At 32.1% G+C, this 25,418-nt stretch overlaps 3 protein-coding genes across 11 annotated transcripts in view; 1 reads left to right on the top strand and 2 right to left on the bottom strand.

Moving 5' to 3' along the window:
• Nucleotides 1–17,597, bottom strand: part of LOC123013812 (2-oxoglutarate dehydrogenase, mitochondrial-like) — a 33,924-nt gene extending 16,327 nt beyond the window's left edge. For 2 of the 6 annotated variants that reach the window (XM_044412602.1, XM_044412605.1), the window contains exons 1-5: nt 17,146–17,364; nt 16,336–16,536; nt 16,090–16,210; nt 13,976–14,231; nt 9,646–10,953 (exon numbers count right to left, since the gene is read on the bottom strand). In XM_044412602.1, coding sequence (XP_044268537.1) covers nt 9,646–10,953; nt 13,976–14,231; nt 16,090–16,210; nt 16,336–16,536; nt 17,146–17,364 — 2,105 coding nt within the window. Of the gene's footprint in view, nt 1–9,645; nt 10,954–13,975; nt 14,232–14,476; nt 14,537–14,695; nt 14,799–16,089; nt 16,211–16,335; nt 16,537–17,145; nt 17,373–17,577 lie in introns of those variants that run through there. The other 4 variants (XM_044412603.1, XM_044412606.1, XM_044412601.1 and 1 more) reach the window with 3 other exon arrangements.
• Nucleotides 2,558–7,572, top strand: LOC123013813. 2 transcript variants are annotated; one of them, XM_044412608.1, is made up of 11 exons: nt 2,558–2,609; nt 2,658–2,757; nt 2,806–2,910; nt 2,965–3,120; nt 5,993–6,041; nt 6,089–6,276; nt 6,328–6,845; nt 6,896–6,995; nt 7,041–7,145; nt 7,192–7,347; nt 7,397–7,572. In XM_044412608.1, exons 2-11 carry the CDS (start codon nt 2,683–2,685, stop codon nt 7,451–7,453), a joined length of 1,509 nt encoding a protein of 502 aa, XP_044268543.1. In that variant the 5' UTR covers nt 2,558–2,609; nt 2,658–2,682; the 3' UTR covers nt 7,454–7,572. The 2 variants fall into 2 exon arrangements, with proteins under 2 accessions (XP_044268543.1, XP_044268544.1); XM_044412609.1 differs by lacking the exons at nt 2,558–2,609; nt 2,658–2,757; nt 2,965–3,120 and having other exon boundaries at nt 2,909–2,920.
• Nucleotides 17,598–17,836: 239 nt separating the features above from the next.
• The window catches only part of LOC123013811 (DNA-directed RNA polymerase III subunit RPC2), a 12,233-nt gene continuing 4,651 nt past the window's right edge, over nt 17,837–25,418 (bottom strand). Inside the window, exons 6-11 of one of the 3 annotated variants that reach the window (XR_006413286.1) lie at nt 23,604–23,847; nt 23,353–23,553; nt 18,746–20,442; nt 18,485–18,696; nt 18,298–18,371; nt 17,883–17,944 (exon numbers count right to left, since the gene is read on the bottom strand). Coding sequence is in view for 2 of the 3 variants with exons in the window: in XM_044412599.1 (XP_044268534.1) it covers nt 17,889–17,944; nt 18,485–18,696; nt 18,746–20,442; nt 23,353–23,553; nt 23,604–23,847 (2,410 nt within the window). In the remaining variant the exon portion in view is untranslated. Of the gene's footprint in view, nt 17,945–18,297; nt 18,372–18,416; nt 18,697–18,745; nt 20,443–23,352; nt 23,554–23,603; nt 23,848–25,418 lie in introns of those variants that run through there. The other 2 variants (XM_044412599.1, XM_044412600.1) reach the window with 2 other exon arrangements.

Below are 25,418 nucleotides of genomic sequence, written 5' to 3'. Positions count from 1 at the left end.
CAGTCATTTCGATTGTATTATAAATTAAATGCACAGTAAAAGAATAAATGTACAGTAAAAATAATAAATGCACAGTAAGCACAATGAATGAATGTCCAGTAAAAATAATTCATTTAATTTTCAAACAAAATGTTTCCGAGCAACATCATCAGACATAGAAAATGTCAAATGTCAAAAAAATAATGTCCAAATTTTTTGATACATAGAATTTTTTAAACATTTTTTCTATGTTCCTGGTGTCAATCCAATAAAAAACTGTACCTATTTTTTTTAATAGACATGATAAAAGACCGTAAAATTAAATTCACTGAAAACTATTCCATCAATTATCAACTTGGACTGGCCGTATGTTTTTTTTTGTTAATTTTATAAATTCTACTGTTTTTATTTCAGATTGTAAGAGGGATTTATTCAGTCGTATCAGTGGTTGCATCGAAACTTCATCACTAATCGAATAATAACCAACTGAAACATCACAAAAAGAAATCAAAATATTCACTTGTATTCTTAATTTTCTTAATTAATTTATACTGAGGTATAATAACTGTTTACGACATTGAAACGCTGTTTTATTTTTTAACTTTGAAAGTATTTTTTTTATCTAACTGGAAGTTCCAGATCCATCGGTAAAAATTAAGAGAAAAAATTAGACTTTTTGAATTTTAATTTTTTTTTGGTCCTCTTGCACCTTTTATCATAACTTCTGATTTATTTACTGAGAGCACTGAGAGCTTTCAAAGACCATTACAATTTAATAATTGAAATTTTAAATTTTTTTAGTGAAACTGAAGGTTTTCATGTGATTGCAAGAAAATAAATCTCGATCGCCGAAATCATAACTAGTGGACCGGCCTGTGCTATTTAAATTTAGGGAACTTTGCGACAGTTGGTGACTTGTATCAGTATTGGAAAATTCAAATCAAATTGACATGACATTGTGCGTAATCTGGAAATGGATTCTCAAGATTTTTTTCAATTACGCCACCGGAAATTCTGGAAATTGGTGGGAATATTGAAAGCATTTATTTACTTCCCACCAACATTGAGAACATAAAATATACTAAGCTGTTAACGCACTCAAACTAGTGCGTTAATAGCGTTGTTAAAGACGTAAAAAATAAAAAATCTGGTGTAAACATCACACGACTTTCCTGATCCCACTTATCTGGAAAACATCCTTACATCTGGAAAACATCCAAGATTACACCAGATTACACGCGAAATAGATGAGAGTTGTCTCGGGTTCGAGACTATGGTGCATTTTTTTTTTTAGTTTGGCACCCATTATTATTTTTATTTTATCACATTTTACTGTTTCATAAGGTATATTTCATAATTCTAAATATTTTTTATTCCCATGAATTCAACCGTATAATTTTGCGGCCGCTTTACGGCTAATTTTTGGTCTTTTCGGCCAAACGTTGCGATCGATTTTTACCAATTGTTTCGTGGTGCGTCCCCTTCCTACAAGTAACTTACATACCAAATTTAAAGTTTCTAGCTTTTATCGTTCTCGAGATATGCTGTTTACAGACATACACACAGCTATAATTGAAGCTATAATTCGTCCAGAAATGTAAAAATCTGGGTAGGTCAAATTTCAGCCTTAGAGGATAAGGAAAGTAAAAATACATTAAAATTTATTCAAATGATCTCAGTAATTATGTTGGTCATTACTGAATGTATTAATTTTTTATCAACCACAATTAACCCCATTCTCCAAACCAAAGAATTCAATTTGATCTGAGACGTAATATAAAATGGAATTCGAAGTGAAAACATTTATGACAAGTTTGTTTCTTAAATAACCGAATTTCTTTTATTTACCCACAAAATTCTTTCACTTTCCAGATGATTATCTCAAAATAGTGAAATTTTTGGCAACTGATATTTTTCAATTCAAACCCATTAAAATTCTTCTTGTGTTGGTCCTCGCCTTGGATGTATTTATGCAAATAATAACTGTCTATTTCATGTTAACTATCCGTAAAACGGAATTTTGTTTTAATTATGCTCCGCAATTTTTTATGGAATTCTATGTATTGATGTGGTAATCTTAATTTTTTCTTGAACTGAATTTTTGCTTTTTAGCCCATCGTCTCTAGTCTCCTGATAATATTTAAAAGCAAGTTAGTGAGTAATTTACAAAATGAGCTTAAAGTATGGACCATAGACAATGTTGGTAAAAAAGTACATTTCGAAATTAAAATGCAAATAAAGCTTATAACATGTTTCATTATTTTTAATACTTTACTCATGATCTTGATGTGTTCATTGGTTATGTATCCATTATCGAGAGATTTGAATTTATTTTTTGGACATTATTTCATCCACAAATATTTTCCGAACCAGTGTCGTACTCTTGAATTTTTCTACAGAGCAACAATTTTTGTACGTGGTCATCTTATGCTTATACCTACGTATCAAGTTTTGTATTACTTTCAACACATCGGTTATCAAATACAAATGAAAGCGGAATTTATAAAACGTCTGGACGACTGGGAAGAAATTTCTCAAAACGAAGAAAACCTATTTTACAATTCCACTTATCAAACGATAATAAATCAAAGACTCAAGTTTTTAATTAAAAGAAGTCAAGAGTTGATAAAGTGAGTTCTATCATTGACTAATTTTCTAATTATTGCCACTGTTTTCAGTTTACGACTTAAAAAGGTCAAAGAAATGCAAATACTAATAGTTGCATTTACTCTTTGTACTACTTTTGTAGGTATCGGAGTTATTTTTTTCATTTTATCGGTAAGCACAAATATAAAATGACTCTGAATGATAATGTTTTTTAAACAGGAAAATTTCACACCAGAATGTTATTTTCGTATGACTTTCGCTTTTCTTGTTGGAATCACTACATTCATGGCTGCTGTATGGACCGGTCAATCAATGGAAACAAACGTAATAAAGTGTAATTATGTTTGGTATAACTTTAGTCACTAAAAATTCTTCCAGTTCAATAAAATTACTATGGCTCTCAAAGAAGTAAAATGGTATAATTTCAATCATTGTAATAAAAAGCTACATTTAATTTTTTTAACAAATATGACAAAAGAATACAAAATACAACTCACCGAAAATTATTCCTTCAACTATCAACTAGGACTAGCTGTAAGCTAAATTACCAAGATTATACAGGTGCGCTGGAACTCGAGCCCCAGAGAAAAATTTCAAGTAAGATAAGATACCAGGAACATGTGAAAAATATTTAAGAGTTTATGTCAAAAAATTTTGACGTTTATTTTTTGACATTGACATTTTTTTATGTGTATTTAATGATACTGTTGATCTTGTATACGTTTTTTTTATAATTATTTGGTAAAGGTACAAAAATTTTGCTAATAAAAGAAACAAATAACATTCAACAGAGTTACAATTTACGATACAGCTTCCTTGTTTCCTTGTGCAAAATTTAAACTCTTATAACTTCGTAATTTTTATAGGTGGCATTTTTCTCTGGGGCGCGAGTTCTGGCGCAGCATGTATATGTATAGGCTGAGTCACATATAACAAAGACCCTGACCGATTTTCAGGCGCAACTCAAAATACATTCTCAGATACCACTATGTACTGCTTGAAATTTTTCAAAGATATAAGCATAGATACCTGCAATAGCTTTGACAGTTTTTATAAATTGGACTCCTACAGTGTACTCTTGACGGTACACAACATTTTCTTGGCATTTTCCATGTATCAAGATTATGTCAATTTCTTCGTCATTTGAGTATATTTTGAATTCCAGGAAAAAAAATTGAATTGAAGACTCTCAAATTTAATTAATGACATATCAACAACTACTTTAATTTAAATTTAATAATCAACTTTTTTTTAAACACAACAAAAGCCAAGTTTTTTGTGAGAATGTATTTTGGATTGAGTCTGCAAATCGGTTAGGATCTTTATTATAGATGACTCACCCAGTATAAGATATTGACTTTTTTTCAGATTGTTAGAGGAGTTTATTCAGTCCTATCGGTTGTACTAAATATGCATGCATAAAAGAAAAAATTAATTAATAAATCTAGCACAATTCTGGAATAATAGAAGCCATCTTATCTATTTCAATTTCACTAAATGCACATTTAACTACTACATACGAGTACATATGTATATCATAAAACACAAAATTAAATTATTATTACTAATTATTATTCAATAATAAATTCTGCAACACTTATTAGCTTATTACCTTTTATAAAACCTAGCAAATAAATATACAGTATGTCCCAGGATAAGTGAAACGACATTTGTAAAAGATAAAAAAATCTCTATTTAAATTTTTATTTTTTGGGGTTCAGCCCTGCTTGGTTAAAAATTACAATTTATAAAATCAAGTATGCTTTACAAATTTCTAAGAAGCTTATTTTATTGTAAAGTGCCTTTTACGTAGTAAAAACGTCAAAAAGCTGTATGGAATCCACATTTAAGCCCTATACCAAATTTCAAAACTATGATTTTTTTATTTTTATGTTCATTACACAATTCATCAATAAATTTTATTTTTTAACAGTTCTTTTATTATAAATGAAAAAAATGTTACACTTAGATTATTACCACTAAATAACTTTTAACGTATTTATTACTAAAAATTATCTTGTAAAAAAAAAAGAAAAATCATAATTGTCCGATGGTTTTAAAATTTTGCCTATATGTTAATTTTAAACAACTTTGCCACATAAAAAGCATTTTACTTTACAAAAAATTGTTTTTTTTAAAACGTCCAAGGCAGTCATTTCACCTAACGGGAGACCCCCTGTATAACAGTAATTAGGAGTTTTACTGTGTTTTTGCAGAAAAATGCTGTTTTTCATGAACTACATTTAACCTTATTTTACAAAACAAAAAATTCAGTTTGATTTAGGACATATTACACAATGGAGTACGAACCAACAGTCTAGCTCAGTATCAAAATTTCATTTCACCAAAGCAAATTATATTTAATTGATTTCAAATTAACGCATAATTATGCAGAGAAAACAAAGCTAAAATTTTATTTTACAGTCATTAGTGGTCATTAATAATTTTAATTAATCATTAATTATATCATTTCGAATTTACAATATAGATAAATACATCAAACCAACAATACATACATCAATTACATCTATTCAAAAACAACCCATGGCATAAAATACACAAATAAAAATTTCAGAAAAAGTAATTTATCTTAAAAACGCATACAAATCAGATTATCTCAATCTTATATTTTTATAACTATAATTTAATCATTTCATATTTTGTTACACTCCAAACAAGATGGAGTTTGGCAAATACAAACTTATGGCATGTGTTTTTGTTATTATTTTATTTCCTCTTAAACATTTGTTTTCCAGATTATTCTTTCAACTATCAGTTGGGACTAGCTGCGCGTGAATTTTTAAAATTGAAATAAAACACTAACAATTATGTTTCAGATTGTTAAGGGAATTTATTCAGTCATTTCGATTGTATTATAATACTGTAAAACAAAATATTTCTATTCAAAAATACTGTTACGAATTTTCTGTTATGTTATTTATTTTTCCAAACGATGTGATCATTGTCTCATGTTGATATAAACCGCTTTGCCTGCACCTTTGTAGCAATTAGTTACCTAAGCTGATATTTTCTGTTAATGATGACTTAGTACAATTTGTCACTTGTTTTTGAACGAAACAAGTTGTTGGTGAAGAAAAATAGTTTTATTTTCTGAATCGCAAAAATTCGTAATTGTAAAAATTATTCAAAATTAATTTTAAATTAATTAAATTAATTTTTTAAACATTTTTCATAAAAAAATTGAATTTGTTAGTTTTTATTTCATTAATGACATTAATTTTAGTACAGTCATATGAAGAGTATTACGTGGCAATAATGCTGAAACCTTTAAAAATAAATAATATATTTACATAATGTCTTTAATACAATCCTACCGTTTAATAATTTGCTTTTGATTATGTCTAATAATAAAATAATTGACATAACTAGAGATGTTTTATTACAGTTTGAAAAATCGTTTAATATGGACTACACCAAGAGGAAACTTATGAAAGGTACAACAAAAATGCAACACTTTCAAGTCCCTCAATTTTCATTCCAGATGATTACTTCAAAATACTCAAATTTATGGCATCTGGCGTTTTTCAATCAAAAGTCGTTAAAAGTATTCTCATTTGTGTTTTCTTAACCCACACTGTTATTTCTCTATTAACAATTTATTATGTTTTGTATGTCATCGAGACAAAACTCTTCATAAATTACGCTTCGGTATTTTTCGCCGAATTTTACGTAAGTATTTCCTTTATAATCTTTTTTACAACCAAAAACTTAAATTTTCAGCCAATGCTTGCTATTGTAACCCTAATATTCAAAAGCAAAATGATGGAAAATTTAAAAAATGAAATAAAAATGTGGTCGATTGACAATGCAAGTGAAGATTTACAATCCGAAATAAAACTGAAGATTAAAATCACAACACGTTTCGTCATAATAAATTCTTTAATTGCAGTAATAGCAGGTTTCCTCTATGTACAACAATTATCAGACGATGTGAATTTGTTTTTCGCTTATCGTTTCATTCGTGATAATTTTCCACATCATAACAAAACTCTTGAATTTTTATACAGAATGACTTATCCAATTATCAGTTATTTGATGACTGTACATGCCTATCAATGCATTTATTTCACACAACACGTCAATTATCAATTAAAAATGTTCAAGGAAGTTATAACTGAACTCACCAAATGTGAAACATTTTCATCATTTGAAAACCGGTTAATTTTCGATAAGAAGTATCAAACAGAAATCGAACGAAAATTAAAATTTTGCATTAGAAGATCGCAGGAGTTCATCAAGTTTGTTATTTACATCATCAAATTATAAATTATATTTAAGTTTCTTTTAGCATATATTTAACAAAAAATAAAGAAATCGGCTCGTTAATTGCGGGATTTGCCATTTGTGGACTTTTTCTAGGTATAGGAATAACGCTCTACTTGTCGACTGTAAGTCATTTAAAAGAAAAATCAAAAGTTCAAGATTAATTTTAGGGAAAATTTACTTCGGAATATTATTTACGAATGAGTGTTACTTCAATTGCTGGAATTGTGACGTTTTCAACTCTGATATGGTCAGGACAGACCGTTGAAACTATGGTAAAAAGAAGAAAAAAAGCAAAACGATAATAAACATTACTTTCAGATAAGTGATTTAGTAATGACCTTCAATAAAATCAGTTGGTACAATTTCAATCAATCCAATAAAAAACTGTACCTAATTTTTTTAATAAACATGATGAGGGACCGTAAAATTAAATTCACTGAAAACTATTCCATCAACTACCAACTTGGACTAGCCGTATGTTTTTTTTTTTTTAATTTTATAAATTCCACTGTTTTTTTTTCAGATTGTAAGAGGGATTTATTCATTCGTATCAGTGGTTGCATCAAAACTTCATCACTAATCGAATCACACACAACTGAAATCAAAATATTTACTTGTGTCTAATTATTCTAATTTTTACACTTAGGTATAATAATTAGCAAAAAAGTTTTAATAACTTGTTAAATAAAACGCTGTTTTATTTTTAAACCTTGAAAGTTATTTATTTTTATCTAACGAAAGTTTCAGATCAAAAATTAGGATAAAAAATATGTTATATGCTTAGTGAAATCCAATTAGATTTGTTGAATTTCTTATTTTTTTGTCCTAGGTATAATGTATCTCTTGCACATTTTATCATAACCTCTGTTAGACAATTGAGTCGTGCGCTTGTCTGCGAGCTGAGTTTAAGAAATTTTGATTGAGAGAAAATAAATCCCGACCACCGAACACAAATCGTAACTAGTAGACCGGCCTGTGTTGGTGCACAAAGCAAAAAAAAAAATAATGTTTTAAGTACAGAAAATATTGTCACAATCCGTTGCACACTAAGTCAAATATAATAATAATTAAAAATGTTGAAATGTTTGAAAAAAATATTGATAATCGGATTAGAATTATAATCAAATTATATGGTACGGTTTCTACCTTAGTAATATTTACCCAAAATAACCCAAGTTATTCATTTAATTGAGGTAATTTCACTTTTGTTTTACAAAACTAGAGTCAAATTACCTCAATAAAATTAATACTTCATTTTAGATAAATATGAAAAAGAAGAAAAAAAGCAAAACGATAATAAACATTACTTTCAGATAAATGATTTAATAATGACCATCAATAAAATTAGTTGGTACAATTTCAATCGATCCAATAAAAATTTGTATCTAATATTTTTAATAAATATAATGAAAGAACGTAAAATTAAATCCAGTAAAAACTATTCCATCAACTATCAACTTGGACTGGCTGTATGTTTTTTTTTTAATTTCATAAATTCTACTGTTTTCAGATTATAAGAGGGATTTATTCAGTCGTATCAGTAATTACATCAAAACTTCATCACTAGTCGAAACAACTGGATTCTGTATTCAAAATTGTTACAATAATTGTTTACAAAATTAGCAAAAAAGTTTTAATAGCTTGTTAAATGAAACGCTGTTTTATTTTTCAACTTTGAAAGTTATTTATTTTTATCTACCTGAAGGTTTCAGATCCATCGACAAAAATTAAAATTATTAAAATGCTTCAAAGAAAGGTTCATAAGAAAAAAAATTCAACTGAATTAGTTTCTCAGCAAAAGTCAGTTGACGTTGATGACAATAAAACTGATCAAATATTTATCAATTTGGCAATGATAATAGTCATTTCAAGGTCGCCAATCATTTTTACATAAATAGTAATTTAAATGAAATGTTTGAAAAAAACTATCGATATTGTAGTTAAAATGAAATTAAACTCAATAAAGTTAATATTTTATTTTGCGTAAATATGACTAAGATATTAATTATCCCATCCAATAATTCCTTGATTATTATAAACTGAGCATTTCCAATAGGTCCAACAAATAAAAATTTATTTACATAACCAACATTACCAAAAGTCGTTTAAAATGAACTACACCAAGAAGAAACTTATGAAAGGTACAAAAATGCAACACTTTCAAGTCCCTCAATTTTCATTTCAGATGATTACTTCAAAATACTCAAATTTATATCAAGTGGCGTTTTTCAATTAAAAGTCGTTAAAACTATTCTCATTTGCGTTTTCTCAATCCACGCTGTTTTTTCTCTATTAACAATTTATTTCGTTTTGTATGTTGTCGAAACAAAACTGTTCATAAATTACGCCTCTGTATTTTTCGGCGAATTTTACGTAAGTTTTTTTATATTCTTTTTTAATCAACAAAAAATGAAATTTTCAGCCAATGCTTGCTATTCTAACCATAATATTCAAAGGAAAAATCATGGAAAATTTAAAAGATGAAAACAAAAAATAAAAAAACAACTCAAAAAATTAAAAAATAATAAGACATTGATTAAGTGCACACAATTTGAAATTTTGTGATACGTAATATAGTTACACACATTTTATTTAGAACAGCAAGATCATTAAATGTGAAAGGGCCTTTTGATAGTAACCTCACTTTCAACTTGTCACTTGTCATATTTGACATTTTGGAGGTTATGAAATGTCAAATTTGACATTAAAGCCTGCTTTACAGTAAACTGTCATGTGTCAAAATTGTAATATTTTAATTCTAATTCCACCTACCTGTAGGTAGCCTTATCCACAGTCTGGTGATGCAAAACATGATGTCTATGTGAGAATGTTCCACGTTCAACATCCTGTCCCGACAGTCTCACATGAATCCCTTCCTTGAGCAACGACCCAAAAGCCATAGCTTCACCCAATGCCCAATCAATGGTTCTCGCTTCAACCATTTCCATCCTAGCCTTCAGAATCCTTTCAATACCTTTATGAATCACAAACTCGGCGGCATTTGGTGGCGGCGATGAAAACCTTTTCCCAATATGCACCAATGTATCCTCCTTCACTCCCGTAGGACTCGCTTTCAATGGATCCTTTCCTTCAAAGAAACCCGACCATGGACTATCCAACCAATCCTTGTATTTGATATGTGTCTCTTTGCGTGCACTTTCAAGTGCTTCTTCACAAATCTTCTCATATTTCTCTTTCACATCTTTCACTTCTTCTTGTGTTACTACACCTTCTTTAACCAATTGTTCAGAGTACTTTTCCAACGCCGGTTTGGTATTACGAATTTTTCGATACATGAGTGGTTGTGTAAACATCGGCTCATCGATTTCATTATGCCCATTTCGGCGGTAACAAACAATGTCAATGACGACATCTTTATGGAACGTGGCCCGCCATTCCGCCGCCATATTACACACGTGCATTACACTCTCTGGATCGTCGGAATTCACGTGGAAAATCGGTGCGTTAACCACACGTGCCACATCAGTACAATACGCCGATGATCGAGAGTGTCTCGGATCGGTGGTAAACCCAATTTGATTATTAACAACAATATGAACCGTCCCATGAGTGGTATAATCAGGCAAATCCGATAAATGCATCGTTTCGAAAACGATACCTTGACCACAGAAAGCCGCATCGCCGTGTAATAAAATCGACATGACTTTTTTACCCTCGCCATCGCCGCGGTAAAACTGCTCGGCTCGAGTTTTACCCTGGACGACGGGATCAACAGCTTCTAAATGTGAAGGGTTTGCAACAACGGCCAATCGAATGTTTTTATTCGTGACACGGTTCAAACGCTCGATGTAGGTACCCAAGTGGTACTTGACATCACCGGAACCATCATCAGCAGCTTCTAAACCGGCAAATTGTGTAAATAATTGATGCAAAGGTTTGCGACAGACGTTGGCGAGGACGTTGAGACGTCCACGATGCGGCATACCCATGACGATGCTTTCGACACCGAATTCCGTCGATTTATCAATAACTTGTTTCATTGCAGGAATCAGAATCTCGCAACCTTCAAGACCAAAACGCTTTTCAGACGACCACTTGCGAGCCAAAAATGATTCAAATCTAAAAGAAATTTAGTTAAAAAAACGTTAAAGGAGAGATCAACTTTCAAAATGCATTTTTTTTATTTATCTAATAAACGCAATGTTATAAAACATGAACATTTGTGAAATTAAATTCGAAATATTTAGCCTGGGAGCTTCAAAATTAAATATTTTGTGAAACTGCTGTGACGTCACTCACAATGATTTACTTCGTTAACAAAGTTTTATTGTGTCGGTGGTTTTGGATAAACAATTTTTAAATTTAAAAAATTATTGTCATACTGGCTGTTTAGAAAGTTATCACAGTATGCTCCAAAAAGGCTACATTTCTCATATCATTCCATGTTATATTGATCAGGACAATACAAATAGCAAAAAAAAATTTGAAGCATTCGTACTGAAATTTCTCAAAATCGATAAAACAGTGGTTAAAAAAAGACGTATACAATTGAAATAGCAAATTAACAAATAAAATAATGCAATACGCCAAGAATGAAATAGAATTGTCTACAAGTGAAGAAATGTTTAGATATCCGTTTCATATTCCCCTGAATATTTTTGGTAGGTAGACCTAAACCATCACAAGATGACCACGGCGTTAAATTCATACGTTTCAATAAAAATAATTATTTAAATAAAATTTTGTATGTTACTTACCTGACTTCAAAATAATATTTATAAATAACATTTTTTGAAATAAATAGCATTTATATATAAAAATTAATTTATTCAATGTATTTTTTTAATAAATGAGTATAAATCCATAAATAATTAAGTAAACAATAATTGTCGGAAACGAAACTAACGGACGTTTATTTAAATTTGTCGTCATAGTTGGCGGTTGATATAAGTCTGTTGTGAACGGATTACAATTTTTAATACTCCTAGCGAGGTGCCAAATGTCAAATTAATAACTTTCAATACGATGGTTTGTTCACAATCAGACAATGTAAAAGAATGTAAGAAAAGACATTATTAACATATATTGTCGTATCAACAAGAAATTACTCCCTAGGATTTAGGGATATTTGTGAATAGGTTGCCATAAATTTGATTAGGTTGGTTTCTGGTGACAAACAAAGGATATCGTCACTAGTGTCAAAATTTAGGTTAAGTCACCTGTCAGGTTGTATGTATAATTTAATTGAAAATTTACAGCAGGTTGACAGAAAACGTCAATTGACAACAACAAGGGGTAACAACCTTAGGCATACAAAACTACTTCTGAAAATTCTAGTTACAAACAACATGAAAAACGTAATTTTCCTAAAAGTTCAAATCCTAGGTGGTAATTTCTTGTTGACAAATCTGTAACATAAGTAACGCATAAAATATAATCAATGATGGCGACTACTCTGCACAATACCGGGTGGGGCATCGGTTACGCGCACTTGATAAATCGCGACTTCAAATTAATTAAAACTGTCGATATTTCATATACCTAACTAATCATTCATAGAGTATAATTTGAGAATTTTTCTAATTTTTTTGGATAATAAATGAGTCCGTAACTGTTTTGTGTGTTTTATAAATACTTTCTGTTAATTTACCTATAAAGTTTTTACACTAAATGAATCTGTACCTGTCAGCGCATCAAACTTTGATATCACAATTTCAAATTTTGACTTGGTTAGCCAAATAATCGCTTTCTTTTATTTAAACACAAACCAGACCCGTGATTTATGACAAAATGGAATAATTTGCCAACAAGAGAATCATTTACTGGTAGCCGACCGCTTTAAAAGGTCTTTTTGTTGTAAACCTTGGAATCTTACCCCAATTGCAGTTCCCTATTGTCACCTAAATTTACGATGGCATAAGTAGCAGGTCATAAATAAAAATGATTTTCAAAGTTAAGATGGAAAATTGCGTTTAATTCAAAATCTAATTGGTATTTTTTTTTCTAATTTTGTAAACAATTGTAGGAAGTGAATCTGCGTAGGTCAGTATAAAAATTGAAATTAAATTTTTTGGGAGAAAACAACTTTTTATTTTTTTGGCTTTGTTTGTGAATGAAAAATTACCAAAAAATTAGAGAATGTACCTTACTAATGCCCAGGTAAGTGTGAAAAAATTCAACAATTTTATTTAATTAGAAGAGGGGATTTTCTTTTTGGGCGTAACGGATGCCCCACCCGGTACAACTTCCCTATTTTATCTAAATCAGTTTGAATATTGACATTGAATTGGAAAATAGAAATAAAGCATGGAAACGTCATATTCTATAACCACATTTACACTTGCCGCCAAAATTCCGGACAACTAAAATTTTGCGATTTTTCATAATGAAATATTTTTGTTATTCTTTGTCGGATTTCGACGAATTTTTGTTTGGCTTAAAGAAAAAACTTTGTAGATCATTGTAATTTAATTCAATAACATTTCAAGTTTTGTCTTCTAATTGTGATACATAAAAAAAGAAGGCACAGTTTTTTTACTTATTTTTGTACTGAGCTGTGGTGTGCAACAGAGACAAACTTAAGTTTTTAGTGATTTCAGATTATTGCCCATTCTTTTCTGAATGTGTACCACATTTTCCATAATTTTAATTCTTGAGACATGAGAGATGTAAACCTTCAAAAAAAGCCTTACATTTCCAATTTCAAGTTTTTCAGATTTTTTGTGTTCAAAGACGTAAGTAATTGTGCTCTTTTGGTGACATAAGCAATAATTTTCGGTTTAACTAACTTTTTATGTAGCCTACTGAACGAATATTTAGTAACATTAGAAAAGCAACGTCTTTTTCAATGCTTTGTATCTCTGGGGCATTAGAAGATAAAATTTTGAAACAAATTTGTCCTCATTCAGAAAAGAACGGGCAATAATCTGAAATAAATAAAAACTTAATTTTGTCTCTGTTGAATAATCGAATAATCATCACTTCATACACCAAATAATCAAAAAAATTATATTTTACTCAATTTTTAAGATATTGAAAAAAATCTTTCGTCCCAGAATTTCAAATTTTTGTTACGAATCATAAAAAAAATGTATTTTGAAAGTTGATCTCTCCTTTAAAGTTCAAAATATTTGGTACTTACCCCGTGGCTCGTGTTAATCGGGCCAAAATCAATCGTTTCTCATCGGCGCTAATCTCCATAGCACCGGGAGTCTCCAATCGTTGTCTTATCCAATTACATTGTTCCAAACTGTTGATAAACATAAATTCGACACCGATATGACGACAATAAGTCAATTCTAAACGACGAAGAATCTCACGCAAAGGTAATTGTTTTTCTTTGCCACCGATGAAAGTCGTTGATGGTAATTTGAATACCCGATCCATGTCGTCATCCTCTACATTAATCGGAAGTTAGCACAAAATTCACAAATTGAAATAAATAAAGTTGTTTTAAACTTTTGTCGTATCATTCAGCTTGAAACATTTCGGGCATTTAGAATGTTAGAAAAAGCGAAGAAAATTAACAAAAAATAGCGCTACAAAATAAAACAAAGCTATTTACAAGAAACTCAATACTTAACTTACACCGTCACCAAAAACTGATGATTTTAACAAAGAAAAAAACAAAAATTAGCCTTACGTTTCATGAACTGCTGGACCTGGCGCTTCAATTCTCCAGAATAGGTCCTCGAGGGGCTGTCTGAGTTAATAAAACACGCCAAACAAATTAAAAAAACAGCAAAACAATGTATTAAACAAAAAAAAACAAACAAAAAAACGAAAAACTCATGCCGATGAATAGAAAGCCGATTTTTTGAGCGTATTATTTAATTATTATTAATAATATTAGTATTCTTACCGAAACTGTAATGGGAATAGAGCAATTCCTGTGGTGTCCTGTCGTCCAAATCGGCACTGTTGATGCCCAACGGGTCCAGTTTAGCTATGTGATGTCCTCTGATCTAAAATCGAGAGCCAACACCTCTATCTACATTGTATCTTACAAATTTGAAAATTGTATTGTGACAAAAGCGATAGGTGCCCACGTGTCAGGGTGGCATAATAGAAGACACACATTTTAACCACCTCAAATCATTTCATTAAAAATTCAAAACGTTCATATTTTTTTTTATTTCACACAATACAGGCTGCCCATTTTATCGGTTCCCGCCTGAAGGAGTAAAAATAGGCAACATATTATACATTTCATAAATTATTTTGTGTAGAGTATTAATTATTCCAAATCGAATAAACATAATCGATGCTTGACTATCAAAAACTTCAAAAAAATTTGAATTCAAAACTCAATGTATAATAATGGGAACAACAACAAGAAATTAACAAATTATTGTATTATTGGTTGCCTATTTATAAAATATAAGGCGGAAACAGATAAAATTGGAAAAAATTGTCCAAAAACATTTAAAATAAAAGAGAAATTTATAACAATTGTTTTGAACACCTTTCTTGTTATACCAAAGGTGACTGGTAAATTATCTCTATCTTTGTTTAAGCAACGGCATTTCCCATTTTTACTTTCTTTCTCTAATGGTTGTAGTCGATCGCCAACACACGAAAGATTACAAATGACACATCTAATAGTTTATGTTGTGAGATCATTGATTTTCCTCCCAAGAGGGAATAAAGTGACGCTTTATCCCCATGGAGGATAAAATAAATGAAATACAGTCTTTTACTCTTAAAATAAACCGGAATTGAACGTATTGAATCTTGATAGCGATTTTTAATTTTAAAATTGCAATTAACTGAACGATTTTGACAAATTTATCATTTTCTCATGTCATTATTAATTTACTCTGTTGAGAGTTGAAGTCTCGGAGTTAATTCTCAACTACGCTATAATGAACAAAATTGTGTAACCATTCATGCTTGTTAAAAAAAATGATAACAAAACACATTCCCTGATATTAATTTATGTAAAATTCCACAGAAGAAAATTTCGCCAAACTAAAACAAATCACTCTTATCTCAAATTTGTGTACTTTGCACTTAAAATTCTACTGATAGTGCACCTCAAGCACGTGTACTCTTATTTTTTCTACTATTACACCACCGATTTGTTGTCAATTCTACTTGCCTTGAAACGGTTAGAAGAACCACCACACACCAAAAAAAAAAAAACCCAAACAAAAATAAAAAGCAACAAAGCAAGCTGTTATTTGTTAAATAAATCTTGATTATGTTTCAAACTGTTACGACCCTTAATGTGTTTTTTTTTTGAGGGGGTCGTACCTAATTTATGTTGACGCGTTATTTCATCAGGTGGAGAGCCCTTTCTATCGCTAATTGTCGTAGTACGATCACCATACATGATACCCAATGGATCCAGTTGAGCAACTAGATGACCACGTGCCTAATGATATCACTATTAATTATCGCGAATGATAAAGCAACAATCATTTTTGCCAATTAAAAAGAAAATTCGGTGCAACAAATATTATAAAACGATCCCAGATTGTAAAAATTTACGATTTTTACCTGATAACTCCTGATGATCGCTTGAACGGCCAAATGATCGTCGATGACTTTGTCGCTGACAGCCCCCGTACCGGTGGCACCGCCCAAAGCCGGCAAGAACGAAGTTACAGGAACTTCGTTTCGGCCAAGGGGGGCTAAAGATGGGGGCGATTGGTAACCGGCCCCGCCGGAGGCGGAATTCCGGAAGAACGAATCCCATGACTAAAATAAAATTTCCCTAATTAGATAAGCCTCTGATATAATTAATCAACTTAAAATAATTCTTATCAATTTTTTTCATTCTGTAAACAACGTCTAGACGCACTTAAAAAGTAAAAATTTTAATTTATAAAAAAAACTGTCAGTTTATCAAACCTTCTATTCAGCCAAATAGTATTTCGACAACCAAAACTAAGATAATTTCTTATCACCAAGTCAAAATTTAGGTGAAAAAAATAATAACACCTTATCTCTATATCCCCAAATTTTATTTAACATTTTTTTTCTAACGCTCAATGACATACTGTTTTCAAATTAAATCAAAAACCGGAGCTACCAACTTCCCTCATTAAAATAACCAATTTCCTTATAGTGCCAACGATAAAACTGTTTGATATTTCCGTTAAAAAAAAACTTTCAGTTTAGCAATTGCATTCAGATTAATATCTCAACAACCAAAACAAAGATAATTTTTTATCACCTGCAATTATTAAACTTTGTTCCATTTCCGATATCTGACCCGAAAAAAGGACGTTGACAGTCCATAATGATCGGTGAAAAATTATGTAAATTTTCTCGATTTTCTAACAATCGTTTTGAATAAATACCCACCGCGTGGACGCTCGAGGGGTCCGCCAGCCAGGCATTGTACATGTCCTCCACATACTGGCTGGAGCTCCCATTCAGGAAGGGTTCGGAGGCGGCGGGCACATTGTAGCTCCTCACCGTCGAGCAGCTAAGCACCCCCGGTGTGTTCTTGACGAGGAGCCACCCCGCGAAGTGTCCCTGGACTCCGGTGAGGCTGTTTACGATCGCTCTTGCCCTGTACATCCTAAAACCTAACCTCACAATTAGAATTTTCTCGATGATGCGACCTTGGGACTGCTTTCACGCTCATGACGTGACCAAAACCATCATTATGTAAAAGTTCGAACGGATTTCCAAATTACAGTCACGTGAAAACTAAATTTAAAACGAATTTTTGGCAGCTGTCAAATCACGTAAATAGTGAAAAAATTCGGCGCAAAATAGGGGAAAACTCACCAAGGTGGGAAAACAAAAAGTTGGAGTGAGGAAAATTAGATTTGTTGAGGGTTTTGAGGGAAAAACTGGGATAATCGATCGGGACCTGGGGTAATGGGGATTATGTAACGGCAGGGTTTGGGGGATTTTGGGGGTAATACACCGCCAGCTTTAGTACAAGAGGGACAAGAGAGGGTAATTGTTACTATTTTGTGGATAACGAAGGAGGAACAATGGTAATAATTGTGCAAAATTGCTTAATAATTACCTTAGCCTAACCGCGGTGAGCACCGGATTCGTACTGCCAATTTCTAACGATAAATCCCCTAGATTTACTGACAGGTGACAGGTCCGTAATGCGGATTTTCTGATACGCCCACTTGCGAACCTTGACCCGGACAAGCAAAACAAGATTAGAATTATTATCCGCAGCAAAATTTTACCATTCGTGACACAAATCAGTGTGTGAGACTGATCATGAACGTAAGAAGTGTCTGAATAAAAAAGTGCCCTGAAAGTTCAATAAACGTATGTCGTGAATAATATCGTCAATACGTCAGTGTCAATAATTGTTTGTAAATTATTAAACGCTTGTCTGTGTTAAATATAAATTAAAACCGTTTTTTTAAGACAAGGTGAAACTCAGCAATATAATGCTCCACCCATTCTCTGTAGTTTAATTATCATCATTTGACAATAACAATCTATGCAAGACATACGTTTATGAAATTCTCACTTTACCTGTTTTTTATCTCAAATTTTTCTTATTAGTCTTTTGTAATGGATGAGACACCGTGTAGAACAATGAGACAATCCTAGGGCCAATAAATACCATTATTTATTTAATAATTGAAACACCATATTTTTAGGGATTTTTATTTCCAAATGTCACTTTCGAAAACTCAGTTTTGATCAATAAATTACTCACAATAGTGATTCAAAGTAAGCCTCGCTGTGATATTCATGGCTTGCAATTCGGTTAAAAGTAATTTACACGCATAGGGCATTGTAATACTTGAAACTTCCCTTGAACTCTTACAACTATTACACCAACCGCAGTACCCAAGTCGGCCACACTGATTACAAACGTCAACTTCACACTGGTCACTTGAAACCATTAACCGTTCTACCAACATCATGCTGAAAAAAATACATATTTCACCACAATCAATTAAAATAACTAAATCACCTTGCCCCATATCCTATAAGACAATCACGTTCCATTTCACCGAGTCGGAGACCTCCATCTCTGCTCCGACCTTCAGTCGGTTGTCTTGTTAATACAGCGCGCGGTCCCCGCCCCCTCGCATGAATTTTATCCTGAACCATATGTTTGAGCTTCTGGTAGTAGACAGGCCCGGAATAGATGTACGCCTCGAGGGGTTCCCCTGTGATTCCCGAGTAGAAAAAATCCTTCCCTTGGTAATTAAACCCATGCTTTGCCAACTCTTCACACACATCGGTGACTTTCGAGCCACCGAAAGCCGTCCCGTAGTGGAATTTCCCCTCAACAAGCCCCGCTTTTCCAGCCAGGAGCTCAATCAATTTTCCGACTGTCATCCGCGAGGGGTACCCGTGCGGGTTCATAATAATATCGGGGCAAATCCCGTACTCATTAAACGGCATGTCTTCTTGCTCCACGACCAACCCCACAACCCCCTTCTGACCGTGTCTCGAACTGAATTTGTCTCCGATTTCGGGGCGCCGAGTCTGCCTCAACAAAATTTTGATTATAGTGGTGTCTTCCTCATTCGTACTGACTAAAACTTTCTCGATATAGCTGGGTTCGTTATTTCGGTAGCTAATTGGGGTGTCTTTGTACTCGACTGAAGTACTTTGGTTTGAAACCGTCGGGACTGACTTATTAACTAGGACTTGTTTATTCTCTACTGACTCTCCAGGGGCTACAATACCGTCCATGTCTAGTATTGCGTGTTTCCACAAGGGGGCGTTTGTGTTGGTGTCGATTAAAGGGCCCTGAATGCGATCAAAAGTCTGATTCGCGTAGCGTTTCATCGTGCATTTGGCGTTTCTGTAGACGAGACACCGACCAAAGCCCCGATCTATTGAAGCTTTATTTATGATAAGAGCGTCCTCTATGTCGTAACCACTGTAGCTCATGACAGCTATAGTAGCGTTTTGACCGGCTGGAAGCTTATCAAAGTTACTCAATTCGATCGATTTTGTTTTCACCATAGGGGCTTGTGGGTAAACAAGACTATACAAAAGTGTGTCCATTCGGTTTCTTTGGTTATAACCGATGGTACCCATTGCTTGTTTACCCATAGCACATTGGTATGTATTCCTCGGTGATTGGTTATGGTGGGGGTAGGGCACCAAACCGGCACAAACCCCCAACAAAGTAAAAGTCGCAATTTCCAAATGTGTTGTCAACTCAATGATATCTTTCTCATAACAAGCAATAAAACTATCATTCTCCTCATTAACATCAAGAAATTCGATTAAACCATCGTGGAGGAAATCCTCGAAACTCCTAATACCTTTCTCAAGCTCGATTATATGTTGTTGTGTCACTAGAGGACGCCCTTGTTCGACTATGATGTAAGGGCGACACAAGCGCCCTCCATCTGAACTAATGTAAACACAACGATGCAAAAAGTTCGGGTAGATGGAAACGTAACCGGAAATGATCCCCGAACGTCGTAACATCCGAAACGTCCGAATGAGTTTCTTGTAGTTGCGAATCGTCCCCAGAATATTACCGTTCAAAAAAACGAAAAAAGTCTCAGGTGAGTGGATTGCCATTCCTGATGACATGTTAATATCAACCACTCCGGCGTTGTTGGCCAATCGGATTAGAGGATATTCGTCCACCTCGGTGGTGATGTGCGTCATCAAAGCCAGGTTCTTCACCAATCCGCAAGCCTGGAAGCACCAACTTAGCAACAAAAAAAAAAACAAAACTAATGTAAATTTGACGTCACAGGCTACATTCGTGTACTACACCTTCTTCAAGTCTAATTCAGAAGCGTGAGATATACAGGATGCGCCAGAACTCGCGCCCCAGAGGTAAGATACCAGGAACATGAAAAAAATGTTTAAAAAAATTTGACATTTATTTTTTGACATTTGACATTTTTTTATGTTTATTTAATGATACTGATGATCTTGTACCGGGTGGGGCATCCGTTACGCCCAAAAAGAAAATCCCCACTTCTAATTAAATAAAATTGTTGAATTTTTTCACACTTACCTGGGCATTAGTAAGGTACATTCTCTAATTTTTTGGTAATTTTTCATTCACAAACAAAGCCAAAAAAAAAAAATAAAAATTAGTTTTCTCCCAAAAAATTTAATTCTAATTTTTATACTGACCTACGCAGATTCACTTCCTACAATTGTTTACAAAATCAGAAAAAAAATACCAATTAGATTTTGAATTAAACGCAATTTTCCATCTTAACTTTGAAAATCATTTTTATTTATGACCTGCTACTTGTGCCATCGTAAATTTAGGTTGCAATTGGGGTAAGATTCCAAGGTTTACAACAAAAAGACAAAACCGGTCGGCTACCAGTAAATGATTCTTTCGTTGGCAAATATTACCATTTTGTCATAAATCACGGGTCTGGTTTGTGTTTAAATAAAAAAAGCGATTATTTGGCTAACCAAGTCGCTGACAGGTACAGATTCATTTAGTGTAAAAACTTTAGAGGTAAATTAACAGAAAGTATTCATAAAACACACAAAACTGTTACGGACTCATTTATTATCCAAAAAAATTAGAAAAATTCTCAAATTATACCCTATCAATAATTAGTTAGGTATATGAAATATCGCCAGTTTTAATTAATTTGAAGTCGCGATTTATCAAGTGCGCGTAACCGATGCCCCACCCGGTATACGTTTTTTTACAATTATTTAATAAAGGTACAAAAATTTTGCCAATAAAAGCCACAAATAACATTGAACAGAGTTACAATTTAGGATATAGCTTTCTTGTGTCCTCTTTTAATAGCCTATAGCAAAAAAACTTGAAAAATTTATTTTTCCAACAGAAATAAATAGAGTCAAAGTGCAAACTTTAAACCCTCATAACTTCGAAATTTTTATAGATACAATTTTTTTAACATTTTTACCATGTTCCTTGTATCCTACCTTATATGGCATTTTTCTCTGTATTTCAGAAAATTTTAATTGTAATTTAGATTAGTCAATTGTATTTCAGAAAGTATTAATTGTAATTCAGAACCGTAAACTAAATTTCAGAAACCATCAGATGTAATTCAGATTAATTAATTTAACTTCAGAAAGCATAAATTGAAATTCAGTCAACTGTATTTCAGAAAGTGTTAGTTATAATTCAGAGTTTGTCATTTGTAATTGAGAATTCGTTATTTTTATTTAAAAATTACATTACGAAAATTCCTTTAAAAATAAAATATCTTATTTATTTTGCAAAATGGCAAGTTTATGTAATTCTTTAATTGTGAAAATAAAAAGAATGTGTAAACTTCATTTTGAGATAACAGTAAGTTACTCATATAAATTACAATTGATGTTATCTGGATTACATGTAACATGAAATTGAATGAAATGAAATTATTTACCTACTGTTCTGAATTACATCTAATGGTTTCTGTATTACAATTATTACTTTATGAAATACAATTGACTAATCTGAATTTCAATGTATGCTTTCTGAAATTAAATTAACTAATCTGAATTACATCTCATGGTTTCTGAAACTTATTTTATTCTTCTGAATTACAATTAACACTTTCTGAAAGACAATTGACTAATCTAAATTTTAATTTACGCTTTCTGAAACTAAATTGACTAATCTGAATTACTGTGATGGTTTCTGAATTACACTTGAAAAAGGTGTAAAGTCTGTTTTTTTTTTTTATTAGAAATGCCAAACAGTCCTAACGTTGGCACCACCCGTAAATTCATTCATGGTAATTTTAATAAAGGAAGTTGGCAGTTTCGGTTTTTTGAATTAATTTGAAAACAATGTCATTAAAAGTAAACACAAAAAATCGTGTAAGAAAATTTAGAGAAGAAACACCAAAAAAGGAACAAATTCGGTACTGCTAACAGTTTTTAGAAATTTGGAAACGAATAGTTCGCAAGCAGAATGTTAGAAAAAGGGCCTGTTAAAATGTAGACGCAATTTGTAATGCAGGTTTGCTAAACATTCTTAATTTTTATCAAAAAATTGACAAGAATACAAAATAAGCATGAATGAGAAAGAACCTCGGAAAGAATTCAATTAAATTAGTGTCTTGTGCATCCTTTTTGAGGAACGAGTTGAAAAAGTAACAATTTTGACACTAAACCTGAAGAAAAATTTATCAAATGCATCAACTTTGAACTCATTTCAATAAATTACACAAAATTTATTGCCAATCATCATAATACCTACTTGTATCTTTTGCTAAATAACTTTTTTCCGTATAAACATCCTTTTTCTTCAAAGTTTTTCTAGCAAGAACCTCATTTTTGTCCACAACATTGTACTTACTTGCGGTTTGTTTCTGTCAAAATTATTAGCACTGAATTCTGTCTTTGGACCTTAGGTAATAATGTGTGTCCTCAGAGTTTCAATTATAGCGCTTTCAAAGAGCAAACAGACACACAAGATTCATAGAAGTCAAAATTTTGACAACATCTCAATTTGAACACATAACCATATTTTTTTAACAAAATTTCTAGGGACAAAAACAAAGAGCAAACCAAATTTGTGGCTATAGAGACAAGCTGCTACCAATTTTTACACCAAAATTTTGACTTGGTAATTTCCATTTAGAAAAAAACAGACTTTAGAATTACCTCTCCTTCGGGGGTGTCACTGGGACACAACATCCCCCATTGGCTCGGCTGCAGCGACCTCGGCCCTGACACTTTCCTCGTTTTCTCGAATTGTGAATTAACTCGAGTCATCATCCCCAAAGATGAAATGTAACTCAAACGTGACAACACCTGAGTGACACCTAACCGCTCCATTCGGAACCGTTTGATGGTCCAGTTGCCCTGAAACCGACCAATCAGAAGTCGAATCGTGGCGATTTGTGATTGGCTACCGTCGAGATTGCGTAAACGAGACAATTCGTGATCAGATCCGAACGCATATATTTGACAACATCGAATTGAGTCGCTCGAATTTTCGGAATGGTTTTCTCAGCGATGGATTTTAGTTCCCAGTTGAAGCGCTTGAAAACGTCTTCGAACATGAGGGAGAGCAGCGAGCCGGCCAGCTCGAGACGCTTGTTGCCGTAGTAGTCTTTATCGTCGATGAATTTCTTGTCCGATTGCGCCTCAATCACCCTTTTAAATTTTATTATCAAAAAATATTTAATTTGAAGTTAAGTTAGCAACATTGACTGTCAAATATTCAGTGTTGCCAAATTGACTTGTTACTGCCAACTTCACATGAAAAGTAAAGTCACAGGCCACTTGAGCAAAAATGTAGTCACCATTGCCCTTTCATATTTTTTAATGAATTAAGGTGGCAAATTTTTTTTGCCTTTTCCGGGTGTTTAAGCATGTTTGTAAAATCAAACCAAAATTTATTTATTTTTCGAAATGTTCAAACATGCTTAAAAATCACTAAAATAAATTAAATTTGATGTTATTTTGTCTCTTTCCCTTAATTTGACTAGCTTTTAATCAAAATTAAGTCAAAAATGAGCGAGAAAACAAAATTTCAGATTTTTGCGAGATTTCGTTAAAACAAACCAAAAAATCAACAAATTTAAATCAAAAATTATATTATTTGACATTCACTGGAAAATATTAAGTGTTGCCAAATAGACTTGGTACTGCCAACTTCACATAAAAAGTAACGTCACAGGCCATTTAAGCAAAAATGTAAAGTCACCATTGACCCTTTCAAATGTTATTAAAAATTATGACAAGCTGGCAAAAATTTGATCAAAAATGGTGTTTTTTTGTTTGTTTTTGAGATAAAACCAAAAAGTTTTTAGTACGTTTTTCAACTACACTCGTTTTCATATTATTGTGCATCGAAGTAGTGGTTGAAAAGGATCCTTTTAAGGTGGCAACCATAACTTCAATCTTCCCTAAAAATTATTTTTTAAATAAATGCGTACTCCACGTAGAAAAAAAAAATTAAAATCAAGAAAATAATTAAAATATACTCTTTTTCATATTAATGTGCATCAAGTAGGTTGTAGAAGTCTAAATGCATCTTTAAATTAGAGGCCGATTCATACAAAAAGTGTCATTAGTGTCATTCAGAACAAATTTAATCACATCAAAAAATGACAAAAATCTTTACGTTGTTAGCTTTAATTATTTTTTGCTTCCTCAAAAACTGGGGTACACAGTTTTAGGGAGGATTGAGATTAGGTTTGCTTCAATTTTCGCATGATAGCCAACTTAAAATGATTCCTTTCAACGACTACTTCGATGCATATTAATATGAAAACGACTATAGAGTGGCAAACTTAAAGGTTTTTGCATGGACCTAGTAAAAAAAAACTAAAAAACACAACCTCCATGGGTGTTTGTCAATAATGATGTGATTAAATTTGTTTTGAATGACATTAATGACACTTTTTGTGTAGATGGGCCTTTAAATTAAAGATGCATTTAGACTTCTACAACCTACTTGATGCACATTGGAATGATTATACAAACGCAATTATTTCGCGAAATTTCGTTAAAAACAGACCAAAAATTAAAAAACTTGGTCAAAAATGATGCTTTTTTTCTTTTCAGAGTGTTTTTAAAATCAAATCAAAATTTATTTATTTTGCAAAATTTTGTTCAAACATGTTAAAAAATCACGAAAATAAATTAAATTTGACATTATTTCATTTATTTCGCTTGATTTAACTAGTTTTTTTGCAAAATTAACTCAAAAATAAGCGAGA

The sequence above is a fragment of the Tribolium madens genome, unplaced genomic scaffold, assembly GCF_015345945.1.
Source record: "Tribolium madens isolate multiple individuals breed KSU strain unplaced genomic scaffold, Tmad_KSU_1.1 Scaffold_96;HRSCAF=242;Tcas5.2_LG5, whole genome shotgun sequence".
Taxonomy (NCBI): Eukaryota; Metazoa; Arthropoda; class Insecta; order Coleoptera; family Tenebrionidae; genus Tribolium; species Tribolium madens.
This window is presented reverse-complemented; position numbering and strand designations above follow the sequence as displayed.